Here is a 17998-nt window from a genome sequence, read left to right on the forward strand (position 1 = left end):
AGATTATAGTCATGTTGTCTATCTTTATGAAAACTGTTTTGCCCTGGATGAGCTGGAGGAAATCAGTTACTGCTAGACAGATGGCCAAGAGATGCAGATAATTGATGTAACAACCCTGGTATTGTCGGATTCAGGTGCCCTTAATTTTTAATGTGGTGTAGAAGAGTTCCCCAAGCCATGAGTGAGGTGTTGTTGGTAATGGATGCATGGCAACTGAATTTGCACAGCACCAGTATGTGGCAGCCCCAACTGACACATGCTTGCCTGCGGAATCAATCCACTTACTCCCTTTGTCAGGTGGAGCAGCTCTGTTTGGTGTCTGTGCTCTGTCAAGTTTGGATGCTGTGCGTAGGCCCAGTGAGACTGGTGGGACTTGATCACAGACATACACTGGATCAACCGGAGCAGGTTTCAACATTTTACAAACCCTGGGGTGATGACCCTTGTTTTAACTGGCTCTGAAAAATTATCAGTTACAGACTGTAACAAGCACTTAAACATGTAGAGGTACTGCACCAGCCCCTCAGTTTTTAAAGGGATCTCTGCAAGGAAATAGTTCTAGTCCTGAATGACAAGCATCTTCACCTTGTGATGGTGGGCAACCCTCTGAATTACAGCATGATAAGCGGTGGTGTCATCCAATGGAGGGTTTAGAAGTAAACCGTTCTAGGTCAGGTTCATCTGCAGGATCCACATTGTAGTCTCCCATGGGTCCTCACTTTACTTTGGCACTTAGGGCTCGAAGTACGGGTCCGGAGAGTGGGGGGTGGGGGGGTTAAGGACCACCAGGGTTGAATCAGAGTGGAGAGATTCAGGAGGTGCTTCTGGAGAATGAGACTGTGGGATATAAGAGCCTGTGGAGGTGTCAGCAGTAGGGGAGGACGTGGAGGGCTTGTAACAATGGCCCTAAACATTTTGGGCCCCTGGGGTGTAGGAAGCTGAAATGCTCAATTTACTTTCTTCAAAAGGCCAAGTTCTGTTGTTTGGGTAAATGTGGTAGGGTGTAAGTGCGGCTTCAGAAGCAGAAGTCTTGGTAAGAATCTTCCCCATGAAATAATGGATGAACATCTTCTTGTGCCTTCTTTCAGGGACCTCTGGCAGCTGCAGCAGGATAGATTCTTTGGTGGTGTTAAACTTCAGCATAAAGGGTTTTGTAGGCATCTAGAGGCTATTTTGGCCAGGCGTTTCAGCATCAACTTCAGCTTCAAAGGTGGGTGTGGGTGTTCAACAAATTAGTGTCATCGAAGGGGACCATGGCTTGTCACCTTTCAACAGCAGTTTGCTCGGTGTGGAGGGAGGCTCTCTGGGGCAAGTAGTTGTAAGCAGGTAGAGCCACACCTGAATATCGGTGCCTTTTCAGGCAGGACTCCTGGATCAATGCCAAACTCCCTCAGGACTGGAGCTCTGCCTCGGTCTGGGGAGCCTTAGGTGGTGGAGAAGATTGGCCTTGCTCCATTACTGGGGTCATAGGCATCGACTTAGTCCTTGGTCCCGATTGCTTCAAGGCTGGACAAATGGTCTCCTCCTGCTCGACATCAGAGCCTTAGGAGAACACCATCTCAGGGTCCCCTAACCCTCTTTTACTTTTTAGTGAAGAAGATCTGTAAATATGATGCACCTTTTATATTTTGCACTTTAACTCACTCTAATTATTTTTATGCTGAAGGAGAACTCAAATAAAATTAATTTTTACTGCTCTTACATTCAAAGCTACCCCTTCATTATGGATCTGTTAAAAGAAAAAAATGTGAAGGCGGGGTGGAAAGACAAACATACTCTAAAACACATAAAATAATATGCTCTGCGAAAACGTTCATTACATTAGTGTAATATTGTGCAATTTAGCAAATTTCACATCAACCTGGTTATGCAAAATTCTCGAAACTACACCATGTGGGGAGAGCACAGGAATGCAAGCAACAAGAATGCGAGCAGCTATTGTTCACAGCAGTTGTGTTTTCTTGCTTGTTCTTTCTTGTTTTTGCGCAAAACACATCCTCGAGCTCAAATGGACACAAGGATGCATTTTGTACTAAAATCTAGCTATAAATGCCGGTTTTGCTTTCATGGTATGTAATTTGTATAGCATATCGCTTAGTTACCTAAAAGCCAAATTATGCGAATTTCACACAGCCCTAGAAATGACCAAATCTTAAAACATGAAAATCAGTGATACATTTTAATTTCTAAATGAAGAAAACTACTTACAAGTTCTTTGCTTTTCATACATTCCATCAAAGTCTGAAAGAGATGAACTGCCTCACTCTGGCCAAAGTTGAACGTTTTTTTTATAGTAGAAATTATGTCACTTTCTACTCCGTCAGGCACATTTCTGGAAAAAAAGAGCAAGTGTGGTGAAGAATCAAGAGTACCTTAGTTTAAAGCAATGGTTTTGGAATACACAAGACTATTACCAAATCACCTTTTTGAATACACAAAATGATTAATATCTACCACATTTTAAGCAGGATTTTTTAACTGAATGCCTTTGAACTGTGCCTCCCAGCTTTGAGCTACAAGTATTAATTAGCCCCTTACCGAAATGTCTGTACATCAAAAATACAACAATAAGTAATCCTGCTTTTTCTACGTTTCTCACTAGCTGCACAGTAATTTGCAGCGGTTTACAAGTTATGCCAGCAAAGCAGCCCATGAAAGTCTGGGGAATGTGTGTATGAGTGGTGTAGGGAAACATGTGATATTATTCTGCGCAAGCTCACCGCGAATCACACAGCAAATAAACCTGTTTAGCCAGCCTAGATTCAAAGTAGGCAGTTGACTGCCAATTTAAATACGAGGTGCAACAGTCTTAATAGACCACCAACCATTTCAACGACCACCAACCCCTCAATATCACAATCCAGCTTCAGTCCCAACTGCAGCATGAAAACAGCCCTCCTCGCAACTACAGGCAACATCTGCATGATTCTACTGAGTAGATAGGGCTGCCCTCATGCTCCTGGTTCTCTCTGCAGCTTTCAATATGGTATCCCACCCCATCCAACACCAGAACGATAATAGAATATGAAGACCCGCTTGCAGCTGGATCTGCTCTTACCCGACAAGAAGAACTGAGTCTGCCAGTCTGGCCACCTACACATCGGGCATAGCACAACTTTATCTGCAGAGTACCCCAAAGATCCTCCCTCGGCCTGACCCTCTTCAACGTTTACATGACCCTATTCACCAGGATCATCTGCACCAACGATATCAGCATTGGTTCATACACCAACAACTCTCAGCTGACACTCTCACTCTTGGACAAGACCCTGACGAAGCTAGCTGGCTGCATGACCAGGATTGCAGACAGGATAACAGCCAACTGTATCAATTTCAGCACTGAAAAGACATATTTTGATCTTTGGGAATAACCCATCGCCATGGAACTCCACCAGGAGGCCAGCAAACTTGGGACCCCACTCTCAACCCCCACTACATACGCAAAGAAGTTTGGCATTGTCATTGACAACCACCTCACCATACATGAACGCCCAATCAGTGCCGTCACCACCTTCTGTTTATGCAAACTTTTTATCAAACCTGTCCCAAGGGGAAATAACGTTAGCGACCTCTTGATGTCATTAAAAAAATTAAATTTTTGAACATTAAACTTTCATGGAGAAGGTACTGGCCTTAAAAAAATATTCCTGTTTAGGAAAGCTAACAGGATTGGAGGTCTGCTGTTTTTCTTTCATGCCCCCATCACCGTCTTTGCAGCCAATCACTGGGGTTTGCAAGTCGTGACCTAATTAATTTTCATAAAATCGGTTTGCAACGAGCGTCAAGATGGCAGGCGCACTAAGAGTGCGGTACGGACCACTTCATCATCCGCTCATCGCTAACATCAATCCACAAGCTAGAACCACACCAAATTACTCCCACGGGCTCCTGCTTGCCTTAGGAAGAAACTGTCATCCTCCGAAGCTGAGTCTCAGAGCACAGCCGGTGCAGAGAGCGGACGGCTGGTCCCCGCAGCCAAGATGACAGACCCGAGCTGCTGAAGGGGTCCCAGCCCGCATCAGTGTGGTCTGACCCTGTGGTATACCAGTGGAGCGGCGGAGGGGTTCCCGGGCCTTGACCTCCTCCGCCTCCTCGCTCAGGTGCATCGGAGAAGTCAGGCCCCCCTGTGAGGCCCCTGGAAGCAGGACTGCACCGATTCGGCCCACACAGCCCAGAGTCCGGTGACTCTGCATTCCCACCCGCACTGAAGCTGTCAGAAACCCCAGGTCAGTGACGTAGGAGCGGAGAGGAGGTAGTGAGGGCAGCCAAAGATTGAACCAGACACTACATCCCCTGCCATGAGGGCGCCCCCATAGTGTGGCCACCACACAAAGATTGTGGTGGAGAGAGTCTAGCATCTCCCGCAGCATCCAAGATGGCGGCCCCGGGGCGCTGACTGAGCCCCGGGGCGCTGACTGAACCCCGGGGCGCTGACTGAACCCCGACCCGCGCCTACTGAAGGCCGATCCTGTAGGAACCGGGCGTGGCAGTCAGGCAGTTCCCTGGCCGGGTCTCCTCTGACTCAGATGCACCTGGGCCGCCCGGAGAGAAGACTGGGTCGGACCTGAAGCCCGGATCACGGCCCGGGGACTGGAGACACTGAAGTCCAACTGGTACTGGATCTCTCAGCAGGTGAGTGGGGAGGGAGCAGCACTGCGGCGAGGTGGTCACCCGAAGTCCAGGCCTGTTACGAAGTCTTCTGCACAAGTGTCCTTCTGCGGAGTGTCCTCTGCACAGGGCCTTACTGTAGGAGTACACCGGACATCTCATGACGTAACCATGATGGTGACCTCGGGATGCGGATGGAGCCCTGACCATCTCAAACCGGTTTGCAGTGGCTTGGTGGACCCGCGGGCGGACCCGTGGCCTGAGGCCCAGGCAGCTCGAATCTAGGTGCGCAGGGAAAGCCTGGAGGAAGGACAGGCACAATGTTTGGAGCACAACATGGAGGCTGGAGAGACAGATGTCCTTCCCACACTGTGTCTTCCTCCAGCCCCAGATTAATGGAGGGGGAGTGGTGACACGGTGACAGAGGCGCCCGAATTCGAGGCCTGACACAGCCACTCCCGTGATTTCACTGCAGGAGCCAAACCTGCATATCCACAGGTGACGGGGACTCACCCGAACGGACACCAAAAGTGGCCCCATCTACCTCAACGGGAGGATCCCCAGGTGCGGCTGTGGGCTGTGCTTCACATGCCCGAAGCCAGGGAACGCTATGACCGGGCTATGAACGGGCTTTGAGGGCCTACAAGCAGGGCAGTCTGGAGGAATAGGCCTAGGAATAGGATTGAGTGCTAGATTCTCCCCTGAGACGGAAGCCGGGGGTTTAGGCTTTGTGACAGCAATTTTTTAAAAAGTGTGTTATATTTTTTATTTGGGTTTTAAAATACGGACTAATCGCACCACGCTAGAGGTGCTGCCACACCTGTTCCACGCCGCATCCCGACCCCTGCTCCCCGCGCAGCCGACTAGGCGCTGTGGCACTAGCAGAGAGGGGGAGTCGCCATCTTAGGGGAACTGCGAGGGTTGCGCACCAGTGGCTGGTAGCCTCCCGCCCTCCCAGATATTTAAACAGCGCATCAGCACCCGCGCGTAGATTGAGTGCTAGATTCTCCCCTGAGGCGTAAGCCGGGGGTTTAGGCTTTGTGACAGCAATTTTTTTAAAAGTGTGTTATTTGTTTAATTTGGGTTTTAAAATACGGACTAATCGCACCACGCTCGAGGTGCTGCCACACCTGTTCCACGCCACATCCCGACCCCTGCTCCCCGCGCAGCCGACTAGGCGCTGACGCGGTAGCGGAGAGGGGGAGCCGCCATCTTCGGGGAACTGCGAGAGTTGCGCACCAGTGGCTGGTAGCCTCCCGCCCTCCCAGATATTTAAACAGCGCATCAGCACCCGCGCGTAGATTGAGTGCTAGATTCTCCCCTGAGGCGTAAGCCGGGGGTTTAGGCTTTGTGACAGCAATTTTTTTAAAAGTGTGTTATTTGTTTAATTTGGGTTTTAAAATACGGACTAATCGCACCACGCTCGAGGTGCTGCCACACCTGTTCCACGCCACATCCCGACCCCTGCTCCCCGCGCAGCCGACTAGGCGCTGACGCGGTAGCGGAGAGGGGGAGCCGCCATCTTCGGGGAACTGCGAGAGTTGCGCACCAGTGGCTGGTAGCCTCCCGCCCTCCCAGATATTTAAACAGCGCATCAGCACCCGTGCGTAGATTGAGTGCTAGATTCTCCTCTGAGGCGGAAGCCAGGGATTTAGGCTTTGTGACAGCAATTTTTTTTAAAGTGTGTTATGTGTTTAATTTGGGTTTTAAAATACGGACTAATCGCGCCACACCTGATCCACGCCGCATCCCGCCCCCTGCTCCCCGCGCAGCCGACTAGGCGCTGACGAGGTAGCAGAGAGGGGGAGCCGCCATCTTAGGGGAACTGCGAGGGTTGCGCACCAGTGGCTGGCAGCCTCCCATCCTCCTCCTGTCCTATAAAATGACCACCTGTTCTCGTCCGCGCAGCGGGCGGGCGCGCCGGCGGCGCACCGAAGAAAAGCCCGTCTGCGCCCATCCGCACCGGGCTCAGGGCTATGCCCCCTGGTCCTACAATGACAGGAGCTATAAAGTTTTATACCAGAAGCGAACTAGTCCAGCTCCTCCCAGCTTTGGATAATAATTGCATACCGGTGGAACCAGTGAACACAACCAAGCACAAGGTAACAAGCTGCCCCCATTGTAGGTCTATTCTGCCTTTTGTTAATCATACCAGAACTCCGTCAAAGCATACAACAACAAAAGTTTTAATATAATAACAGCCCTCATCAACGCCCGTTCTCTGGACAAACATAGACAGGACATTGCAGACTTTATTATTGACAGAAATATAGACATACCGTTTGTCACCGAAACCTGGATGGACAATGCGTCTGAACCGGATTTGGTGGTTGCCGTACCTGAATGCTACACGGTTCAAAGGCAGGACAGATTGAAAAATAAAGGCGGTGGTCTGGCGATAATATCCCGGTGCCATCTTCCTGTAAGAATATTTCAAGTTCCTTCCCTCACATGTGAAGCCATACACTTTTCCATCATGTTAACGCCCTCGCACAACTTTAAAGGAGTCCTCCTTTATAGACCTCCAGGAGCTTGCATAGATTTTCTATCCACTTTTAATACACTATTAGAATCTCTAGTGATAGAGGATTCGTTTACTATCCTGGGCGATTTTAATTTCCATCTAGAAAAAATAGAAAATACTGAAACACAGGCCCTACTGACTGATCTGGAGACACTAGGGCTCTCCCAGTTGGTTACCTCACCCACGCATGAAGCCGGCCATACACTGGACGGCATTTTCTCCAACTCAAAGGAAATCCGCGTTCAGGATATCCTTCCGCTACCATGGTCAGACCACTACGCTATCCTTTTTAACATAGTAACTAACAGCGCTCCTATAAAGAAGGTGGCGGTAACTAACCAAGGGTCATTTAAGGTCTGGAAAGACAAACAATAGACACCTCACAGCGCTCTTAAACAATACATGCCCGGATATTCTAACTGATCCGAATATTGCTATTGAGCAATACACAAGCTGGATAAGTAATGCCATGAATAGGCTAGTGCCTAATAAAACCATCTCCAATAATTGCCTTTCTCCCTCTGCACCATGGTTTTCCAATTCCCATAGAGATCAGAAACAAAAATGCAGGAATTATGAAAGACATTGGCGCAAAATATACACCATAGAATTAAAAATGCGTTATAAAGAGGAACTCGCCAAGTATAAAAAGATGATTGTCGAGGAAAAAAGAATATATTATAATGAGCAAATTGAAACTGCAAAAAATTCAAATAAACAATTGTACCAAGTGGTAAAGAAATTAGTGGGAAGAGCACCGGGCGCTGCCCCTTCCCCTTCACAAGCACTGTGTGATGCCTTGGCTAATTACTTCAATGAAAAAGTTAATAACATCTACATAGAATTTTCTACCAAAGTTGAGACCAATCCACAGTTAACCAGCACTAGATCATCTGACCACTGCTTGTTGCTATTTAATGAAGTCAACGAACAACATATAGCCGACATCATTAAAACCATAAAATCAGGATCAGCTACCGACCCATGTCCTCCTAAAGTGTTCCTCCTGGTTATCAACTCAATTGCGCCAGTGATAACTCAAATTTGTAATTCCATGTTCATGGCGGGGATCTATCCAGACAGGTTAAAAAACACCTTCCTTAAAAAAACCTCCTTTGGATCCGGAGGAACTGAAAAACTATAGACCCATAGCCAGCCTACCTTTTCTGGCTAATGTGGCAGAGAGAGCGATGAACACGCAACTCTCCAAATTTATTGAGGAATATCATCTGTTGGATGATACACAGTTCGGGTTCTGTAAGCTTCATGGGGCCGAAACTGCCCTCATTAAAGCCACCGAAGATATAAGACTCATCAGAGACCAGGGAGGCACAGCTGTGCTTATATTGCTGGATCTATCAGCGGCATTCGACACGGTCGATCCTTCCATCCTGATCGACAGTGTCTCGGCTATGGGCATTCAATCCAGAGCAAAACATCTGCTCGCCTCCTTCCTGTCGGATAGAACGCAGGCAGTCACCTTGGGACCCTTTCAGTCTACTGAGTTAACTTTACCGTGTGGAGTTCCTCAAGGCTCATCCCTAAGTCCAACACTTTTTAACATCTATGTGTCGGACCTAGCCAGAGTTATAAAAGCTTACGGGATGGGCCTTACATCTTACGCAGACGACACTCAGCTGGTGTTGGCAATAAACAATGATGGAGAGAAGGTGGCTGAATGCTTTCAGGGAGGCATGCTGTCCATCAAGGACTGGATGGCCTGCAATTGCCTCAAACTGAATTCCGAGAAGACGGAAGTTGTTATCTTTGGAAACCGATCTCCTGCTTGGTCCATTTCTTGGTGGCCACCTTCACTGGGACCTCTGCCTAACCCAGTCTCAAGGATTAGGAACCTGGGAATTATGTTCGATGATAACCTGAACTTCGTTTCCCATGCCAACCAAGTAGTGTCAACGGCCTTCTATAAACTCCGATTGATAAAGAAAATAATCCCTTATGTACCAGAAAATGCAGGAAAAACATTGGTTAGCACACTGGTAATGTCATCACTGGATTATTGTAATGGACTGTTTGCTAATGCACAATGCAGGGTCATCAAAAAAATGCAAACGGTCCAAAATGCGTCCGCCAGAATGCTTTCAGGGATTCCCAAATTTAAACCTATCTCACAGGTCATCCGAAATTACCATTGGCTGGTGATCAAGAACCGTATAAAATTTAAAGCTCTCTGTCTCACTTTCAAAGACGTACACAAACAAGGCCCCCAGTTTCTGATAAAACAGTTAGCTACCTACTGTCCTAGCAGACAACTTAGATCTTCTACTGCGCATCAGTTGATGGTACCACGTACAAAGACGGTGTCTTGGGGAGACAGACGTTTTGTGGTGACAGCAGCCAGGCTCTGGAACGCTTTACAGTTACAGATACGCTCATGTCAATCCCTATTCAAGTTCCGTAAGATGATAAAAACATGGCTGTTTAATCAGTAAAATCAGTCTTGGATCCTGCACTGAGTCTATAGCGCCAAGACGCCCAAGGGCATTTGTTCACGCTTTATAAATGTCAAAAATAAATAAAATAAATAAATAAATACAGATAACTGCTGCCCACGAATCTGGGGGAGACAGCAGGGAGGAGACTGGACGACATCTGGCGATCCCCCGCATGAGGAGCGAGTGAAGAGTGATGGCCGGGGAGCCACAGAGGAATACAGCGCAGCAAGCTTCCCGCACTAACAGTGACATTCACCGAATTTCATACCTGGACTCTCCCGGTCTTGAAGCCCCACTTGGGAACGGGAAAGACGACTTCACGACCAAAGAGGCGCAAAGGGAGAAGGAAGTATCCAGGGGAGTCTCTTGAGAGCCCCTGTTGGAACAGACAGCAGTCCCAGTAGTGCCCACGTCTGCAGGGCTGTCCCAGAGAAGGTAGAGGGGCCCGGACACAAGGCAGTCCGGCACACGATTCATCACAGCCACCCATTTCAATGACGGGACCCGCGTCTGCCACTGGGTACGCGGGAGACCCCCTCCGATCCTTCGCTGACTTCTAGCAGACCTTGTTCAACTCCCTAACGACAGCAACAATCAGTAGCCCAAGGACAGGCATGGGCAAGGATAGACCAGCAAACCCTCCCCCCCCCTCCCAGACATGAATGGAGAAATTTACTACGAATATCACGGATACCAGTGCCACTCCCAGCAGCACTGTCCAATCGCCCGGAGAGGATTTGGCCACTATTCTTCAAGTGATCCGTACATCCCAAGACTCAGTGGAGACTAAAATCGGGAAAGTATGGGTCGATGTGGCTCTCATACGCCAGGATCTTCACAACGCCACGGGCAGAATCACAGAGGCGGAAATGTGGCGATCATGGAGGACGAAGTTAACACTATGTGGCCCCATTCATAGAAACCTGGATTAATACCTGGATTAATACCTGGATTTCCAAGAGCCACCCATCTGCATGGTTCGTGGTCGAGAGGGCACACAGCGCACACGCGCCTTGGCCTCCCCAAGGAGCCCCACATAGTCCCATCATAGCACGCATCCTCAATTGCAAGAACCACGTTGCCATTCTGCAGGAAGCGCACTCCCATCCCGACCTTTCCTACCAAGGTTACGATCTTCCCGGACTACAACAAAGAAGTACAGACACAACGACGATCATACACTGCATTTAAATGCAAGCTATGTGTGCTCGGCCTCTCGTGCCTGCTGAGAGTGGTCCACGATAACAAGAGCTTTTTCTTCGACACCCCGAAAGCAGCATGGAGCTGGGCCACAGAAGAACACCCCTGAACAGAAGGGCTAAGGACCCCTCTGCCATGGCAAAGAGACAATTCAACAACAAAAAGAGGCGGGCGTCTAGACCACCAGGGCAATCGCAACTGGCCCAGGTGGCGTGCAGCAAGCAGGAAGAAATCATCGTCGCCGGAGCCATCTGCAAACAGCACCCCTGCATCTCCTACTGGAAGGGAGCCGCATGTCCCTTCAGCTGAGCAGGAGCCCACTGCGGAACGACCCATGACTCGCTCCCCGACGCCGGCAATGGGAGAGATCCCCAACTCTGAGCTTTCACGCAGCCCTATGATTTGAACTAAGGCCCCTGTGTGTGACAGGAACCAACATGCTAAGGCCTTCGTATAGGCATAGAATTCCGGACTCCTGAACTTGGAAACATCCGTCAATATGGAGAGGTCCACCACTTTATCCCTGCTTTACAGTGTTCAATGTCATTTTAGTTCCCTTTTATAGGGAGACAGTTGCTTCTGGGGTTTAAGTATGGGGAGGGTGGATGGTTGGGGGGGTTTCTCTGGGGTTTTTGTTACTTAGTTAGGGTTCTTCCGATTAGGCTTTCTGCGACACACGACAAGATGGACCTATACCAATCACACGCTACCCCCATAGGCACGGTTTCTGCATCCCACCAAGATGGAGCCCTCCGGCGGGGGCCCCAACACACCCTGGCCCACAAGCAGTCACTGCTTTAGCGTTCCCACTCATGGCAACCGCCCATCAAGACCTACAATACCTAGGGATTTTGTCCTAGAACGTTAACGGGCTCCTCGACAAGGTGAAGCATGCCGTGGTCCTGAAGACCTCCAAACGCTCTAAACCTGATGTGTTCATGTTGCAAAAGACCCATCTGTTGGGTGATCACGGTCCCTTTCTCGCCAGATAGGGATAAGACAGAGTGTACCATACACGCTTCACGCGGGGGTCCCACGGGGTGGCGATCCTCCTCCGCTGCTCCCTCTCATTTGCACTGAACCAAATAGTCCGAGCTCCCAATGGGCGTTTTCTGGTCCTCTTGGGCGTAGTGGGGGGGATGCCCTCTCAACATGATCTCTGCCTATATGCCTCGAGCGGTCCTCAACCCCTCTCTCCATGACCTCGGAAACCTAGTGCCTTCTCTGGCCCAGGGTGTCACTGTGGTGGGAGGCGATTTTAACGCAGTCATGAACCCGAAAAGATATGCATCTAGGACCCCTTCCCCACAGAGCATTAGCTTCGCAAAGACACTCACCGACTGGGCCTCCCGCTTCGGACTTTCTGATGTTTGGAGAACGTGGCACCCTTGCCTCCACCAATAAACACACACACACACACACACACACACATCAGCCACCCATCATACTCACTCACGAATCGATATGTTGTTTATGCCTGTGCAGATTGTTGATGTGCGCAGATTGTTGATGTGCACACACTCGCCCGAGGTCTCTCAGACCACTCCCCACTACTGCCTGCTAGACATATGGCAGCCCACCGGTGCCCTCCGCCCCATTTGGCACCTAAACGCCTGGTTCTTACAAGATAGGGACTGCAAAAAAGCAGTGAAAGGGGAGTTACGCCAATACTTGCTAGAGAACGAAGGATCGGTGGCCTCGGTGAGCACACTCAGGGCAGCTGGTAAAGCAACGATTAGAGGCATCGCCAATGGTTATGTCAAAGGAAAGTACCAGGCTAGGGACGAACGTCTCGCTCACCTGGAAGCATGGGCAATGCTCTTGGAAGGGGCCTGTGATGCAGAAATGGGGGACATTCAGGCCCACCAGCTCGAACTCATCCATGAAGAAATACGACACACCTCTCTGGAGTCGGCCAAGCAAATGTTGAGGTCCTCCTCCGCGCAGGTGTCTGGGTGGAAAGACAAAAATGGGAAACTGCTCTATTGGCTAGCAACTAGCCCTCTTGGCAATAGGATAATCTCCGAATTAATTGACCTGGATGGCAATACACACCAGGCACCAGAGGCGAACACCCAGGCCATTGCATCTTACTACAAACAGCTCTACTCCACTACCCAATCCCCAACTGCTAACCTTGGCACGAATTTCTTAAGAGAGACCCCACTTACCAGACTGTCCGAATCGGAGACCCATTCTCTGGATCAGCCAATTACTCTGAAGGAGATGGAACAAGCCATCTTGTCACTGGCCACGAACAAAACTCCGGGTCCCGATGGGTACCGAGTTGAACATTATTTGGCCTTTAGAGACCTTCTGACGCACACACCTTCTGGCTCTGTATGAAGAGGCAGTGGAAAGGGGAGGCTTTATGCGCAACATTGACGTTGCAACAATTGTGGTAATCCCCAAAAACGAACCTTCCTCCACGGAGGGCTCGGCATACCCCTAATTTCGGTCATTAACATGCAGGTGAAGTTATACGCCTAAATCCCAGTGAATCGGCTCAACGGGGTAATTAGGACCCTCGTGCACACTGATCAATGTGGGTGTATGCCCCGTAGGAGCACGAGACACAGTCTGCTGCGCCTACAGGTAGCTCTGGCCCAACCACACCTCCTCCCACTGTACCTGGCTCTCCTATTAATAGATTTTGAGAAGGCCTTTGATACAGTGGACTAGGGATATCTGGAAGCCTTACTGGCCACCTGGGCCTTGGTCCGTACTTCAGAGGGCTGGTCAAAATGCTATATTCTAGCCCCTCAGCCTGGGTCATGACCTATGGTATCCTATCGGAAGACTTCCACATAGGACATGGCACAGAGCAGAGATGCCCTATCCCCCTCCCACTTTTTGCCCTAGCCATTGAATCCTTGACACGTCGCATTAGATCAGACAACCACGGGACGGCGGTGGAGCTCTTCCTATGAAGACCATATAGCTTTGTATGTGGACGATATGCTTCTATACATGGCAGATCCTGCACACTCGGGCCCCTGTTTGCAGATCCTCCAGTGCTTTGGAGAGGTCTCTGGTCTGAAACTCAAACCTGTTAAGTCCATACTGGTCCCACTATACCCGTCCTGAGAGTGCTTTGACTGGCAAACACCCATCCCCATCCGTCGTCTGAGTTTCCAGTACCTGGGGATATGGGTAGCTTTACACCCGGAACTAAGTAGGTCTCTGAACCTTACCCCGCTACTTAAGGGGACCAAAGAAGAGCTGCGGAACTGGCAGACTCTTCATCTGAATCCGATGGGGAAGATCACACTGTACAAGATGATGATCCTTCCCAGTTTCCTCTACGTCTTACAAAATACCCTGATGCACCTACCTAGACACTGGTTCCAGGCTCTCAACAGAATGTCAACTGCGTTCCTTTGGGGCAACTCGAGGCCCACATGGCGTTGGCCCACTGTCAACTGGCCCCTTATGATAGTGGTATGGGAATGGTAAACCTGTATTTGTACTACATACCCAAACGTCTGCTGGTGATCAATGAGTGTATGTCAGGAGGCTGGGCAGACACGGACTACCAGCTGGAACTCGATATAAACACCTTTATGGCAGAGCTCGTGGTTGGTGGCAGTGGCACGACTAGAAGGATTCAAAAAATGGGACCTAATCGGTATTTCCCAAATCGGGGACATCTGGAAGGGAGGGCAGCTCCAAACTTTTCAGGATCTCCAGCACTTGTACTGACTTAACACCACACAATTTCATGAATACCTGTAGGTCCATAATTAGATTGCGGCACATATACCCAAGGGCACCACGCTCCCCGAGTTTAATTGGGTCAAGGAGGGGTCTCCCTGATACACAAATCCTTCATTATAAATTCCCCTACCACGCTGGACCACTTACGAACCAAATAGGAGGGTTGGCTGCGAACACTGGAGGATGACGTCTGGAGGGACGCTGTCATGGCCCGCAGATTGATCACCATCTCAGCTATGCTGAGAGTAATTCAACTTTACTACCTCCACTGTGCATACCTCACCCCAGTTAGATTACTCCATGCCGGCTGCCTGCCTGCCCGAGATATCCACGTTGTGCAACAGAACCTGCTGACTTTTACCATATCACCTGGTCCTGTGGCAAATTACTGGGCGACGTTTATGGAGGAACTGAGACGAAGTTTGGAAATGGAACACCCTACACACCCCAGGTCATGCTCTTGGGGATCCTGGAGGGCTTGGGAGGCTCTAGAGCAGACAGGACATTCTTGGGTACGGCCCTGGTGGTGGCCAAAAGAGGCCTTTCCACCAAATGGAAGAACTCCACTCCTCCCACGATGACCCAACAGCGCAAGGGCGTAGACTTGGGCGCCTCGCAGGAGCAGCCGGTATACCTGGCCAGGGGATGTCCAAAGAAATACAAACTAGTGTGAGGCAAATGTCTGGGGCTGCTGGACTGATTGGAGAAATGGACAGTGAGTGTCTTTGATCTTACTCCTTGGCTGAGCAGCTCATGGGTGCGGGAATTGGGATCAGATTTACACATTTGCAATTATTGTACTAATGAAGTCGTGTCTTGTTATTGACTGCAAAACCCAATAAAATTTTATATAAAAAAAATTGCTTGCTGTGCAACCCCTTGCGAACTGTAATTTGCATTGCGACCTATTAATACAGAGGTCACATTGAAAATTGTATTCCATTCATAATTTAGCTGCACATCTCTGGTGCGAGTCTGTAGTCTAAGTCCTTCATGTCTACAGTCACAAATGCAAAATGTCATGAAGCACGAAACATCATTACTTCATCCTAACTTTGTTGTCATTGTCCTGGTCTGTGTGCCTCGTTTTTATTGTGTAGAATGATTTCAGAGTGAATGTAGATATGATTGGAGTGTGTATGTGAATCAACTAGCTATATATTTATTTGTACCGTTTAGACTTTTTGTACAATTTAAACAAAATAATATTGTATCTGTTTATAATAATTTGTCGTTGTCCCTATATGTCCAAGTAAGTCTTCTTTATGTTAATTTTGAAGGCAAGTGAGTTGCCCTAGGTGTATACATTTCATTTGTTTCCAAGCCCAGAAGAACTCTCACCAATTGCAGTGGGACCTAATCTTTTCATTTAACTTTTAGGAAGTTGCCGCGATGTTGACCAGTTTGTCAGTGCCTTCACATAGTTGTTGACCATCACACATCCTTCTGCCCTCCTGGGGAGGTGTGTGAAAGACTCCCAGGCATAACAGAAGCCTGCCACATGGGGATTTGTTACCTCCCTCTTGCAGGTCGTTGGCCTGAAAACCGAGCTTCAAATGAGAGGCCGCCTCTGGTGGGAAAATGGCACTCACACTCCTAAAGGGTTGCCTCTGTGTTCTGGTAGACAAGCTGGTGGCAGGAACAGAGAGGGTAGACTAGTGCCCAAACTGTTTTTCCCATGGGTGTGTAGCTCACAGGAAGCCACACCTCTGGGGTGGTGGGGGGGCTACTGAGCTCCTAACATCAAATGAAGGGCTCAGACATCTTGGGAGTGGGCAGAACAGTGCACCCTGGGCTTGATAGATACCACACATAGCCGAAAGTTGTCACATTGCAAGAGGAATCCAGGTAGCCCATTGGCTAGTGACTGCATCATCCCCACAGGGCACTTTCTGGGCATAAATATGGCACCCTGCACCTTTGATTACTAAAGAACTGGAGGAAAACCCAATGAAGGACTGCCCTGCTGATCCCTGGACTTGGCAAAGAAAAAAAGCAGTGTCTGCTGGATTGCACCTATCGATCCTTGGGTTAGCATCAGGAGCACTCCTTTAAAGCCTATTGCGTTTGTGATGTAAAGATCAGTACTAGACTGAAAAATGCTTTGATGACCAGGTAACTGTCCAAATACTCCTTAGTGCCCCCGACCATCTCCATGCTGGATTTGGTCACCCTAGTCGAGCCCAAATAGCTGAACATAACTCTTTCAAACTTTTCAAAAATGTTACAGTTACCAATGCTCATTTGAAGTTGTGACTAAAAGTACTGAGATTTACATTTACTTTGAAAATCTATATCTCTGAACCCACTGAGGATTTTGTTCTTCTTCGACCATAAAGAATCATTAAAATATAATCTGTTTTTATAAAGTGATGTTGGATTGCTTTTGTGCTGTATGACTTTTTTTATTTCTTTGTTTGGTGATTCTAAATGCTTTGCACTCGTTTCTTTGTCTAAGCCTTGCTTCTCAAAGCCATAGCTACCGAGGGTTGAGCTAAAGGTTTTGCAAATGAGCCTGAATGGACCCAAGACTGTTTTGGCAGTGTATTACATTGTAAGGTTGCACAACCCTACCATAGAATACAACCCAATGTTCACACTTCTCATAGAATATATTTGCCCACATTTAAAAAGACAAGTACTGTCCAGTTCCCCCGCCCCCCCCCCCCCCACATCTTCAAATGCCCTCCGACTAAGGCAATCTTGCATTGGCCTACTAGAGTGCTTCTCAGCTTCTCCACCCTCTCCAGCTCTCTCAGTACCGTTGTCAGTTTGCCCTTTTGAGAGTCTTCTTTCCCTACACACCATGGCTGCCATTGCTACAGACACCCATTGCATACTGGTTTAAAAGGAGCCCCAGTTCACAGAGGAAGATCTGTCTTTCTCACCCTACGACATCCCAATTCAACCTTAACAAACGCATGAGCTGAAATAGAAACATTTAAGCTTTGAAAAATGAGTGGAGCCACCCCTGGATCATGACAATATAGTCAATGCGGGAGCAGGAACTGTGTAAAAAACAGTTGAAAAATGAATTGTATGTTAGGACACAATATAGGCCACATGTCTTTTAAACCTAGCTCTCTAAATCTACTATGTAATCCACCGAATTCTACACCCAAACCGCCCATCTCGTTTTACCTTTCTATCAGCAGACTCCACAATACATTTACATCTTCTGCCAGTATCGATTCACCTCGTTTCTCTTACAACAGATTTTCTAGGATGTCTGGCAGAAAAGATTCCTGTGCTATTTTCAGGGCATATATATTTATGAGTGATGAGTTTGTGGCATAAATCAAGTGTACCCTAAAAAAGCGCCTACCTTTGTTCTCTACAGATCCTGGCCCTTGTGAATCATTTGCATAGAATGGCTAGTCTGAGGCCCAAAACTGAATAAATTGGATAGGACTTTAGCTGTATTGTAAAGTAGTCTTTGTGCATGAGGTGCATTTTGCGTATGAACAGGATGCCAGGATCATGTAGTTGGACATAT

The 17998-nt window shown here is 48.6% G+C and overlaps 1 protein-coding gene and 1 long non-coding RNA gene across 2 annotated transcripts in view; one reads left to right on the plus strand and one right to left on the minus strand.

Moving 5' to 3' along the window:
- LOC144826435 (transient receptor potential cation channel subfamily M member 7-like) overlaps nt 1–17998 on the minus strand; it is a 2236140-nt gene that overhangs the window by 1680867 nt on the left and 537275 nt on the right. The window contains exon 9 of the mRNA XM_078684762.1: nt 2209–2332. Coding sequence (XP_078540888.1) covers nt 2209–2332 — 124 coding nt within the window. The remainder of the gene's footprint in view (nt 1–2208; nt 2333–17998) is intronic.
- Nucleotides 1–17998, plus strand: part of LOC144826437 (uncharacterized) — an 871719-nt gene that overhangs the window by 830679 nt on the left and 23042 nt on the right. The window lies entirely within an intron of this gene.

Source organism: Lissotriton helveticus, chromosome 3_2 (assembly GCF_964261635.1).
Source record: "Lissotriton helveticus chromosome 3_2, aLisHel1.1, whole genome shotgun sequence".
Taxonomy (NCBI): domain Eukaryota; kingdom Metazoa; phylum Chordata; class Amphibia; order Caudata; family Salamandridae; genus Lissotriton; species Lissotriton helveticus.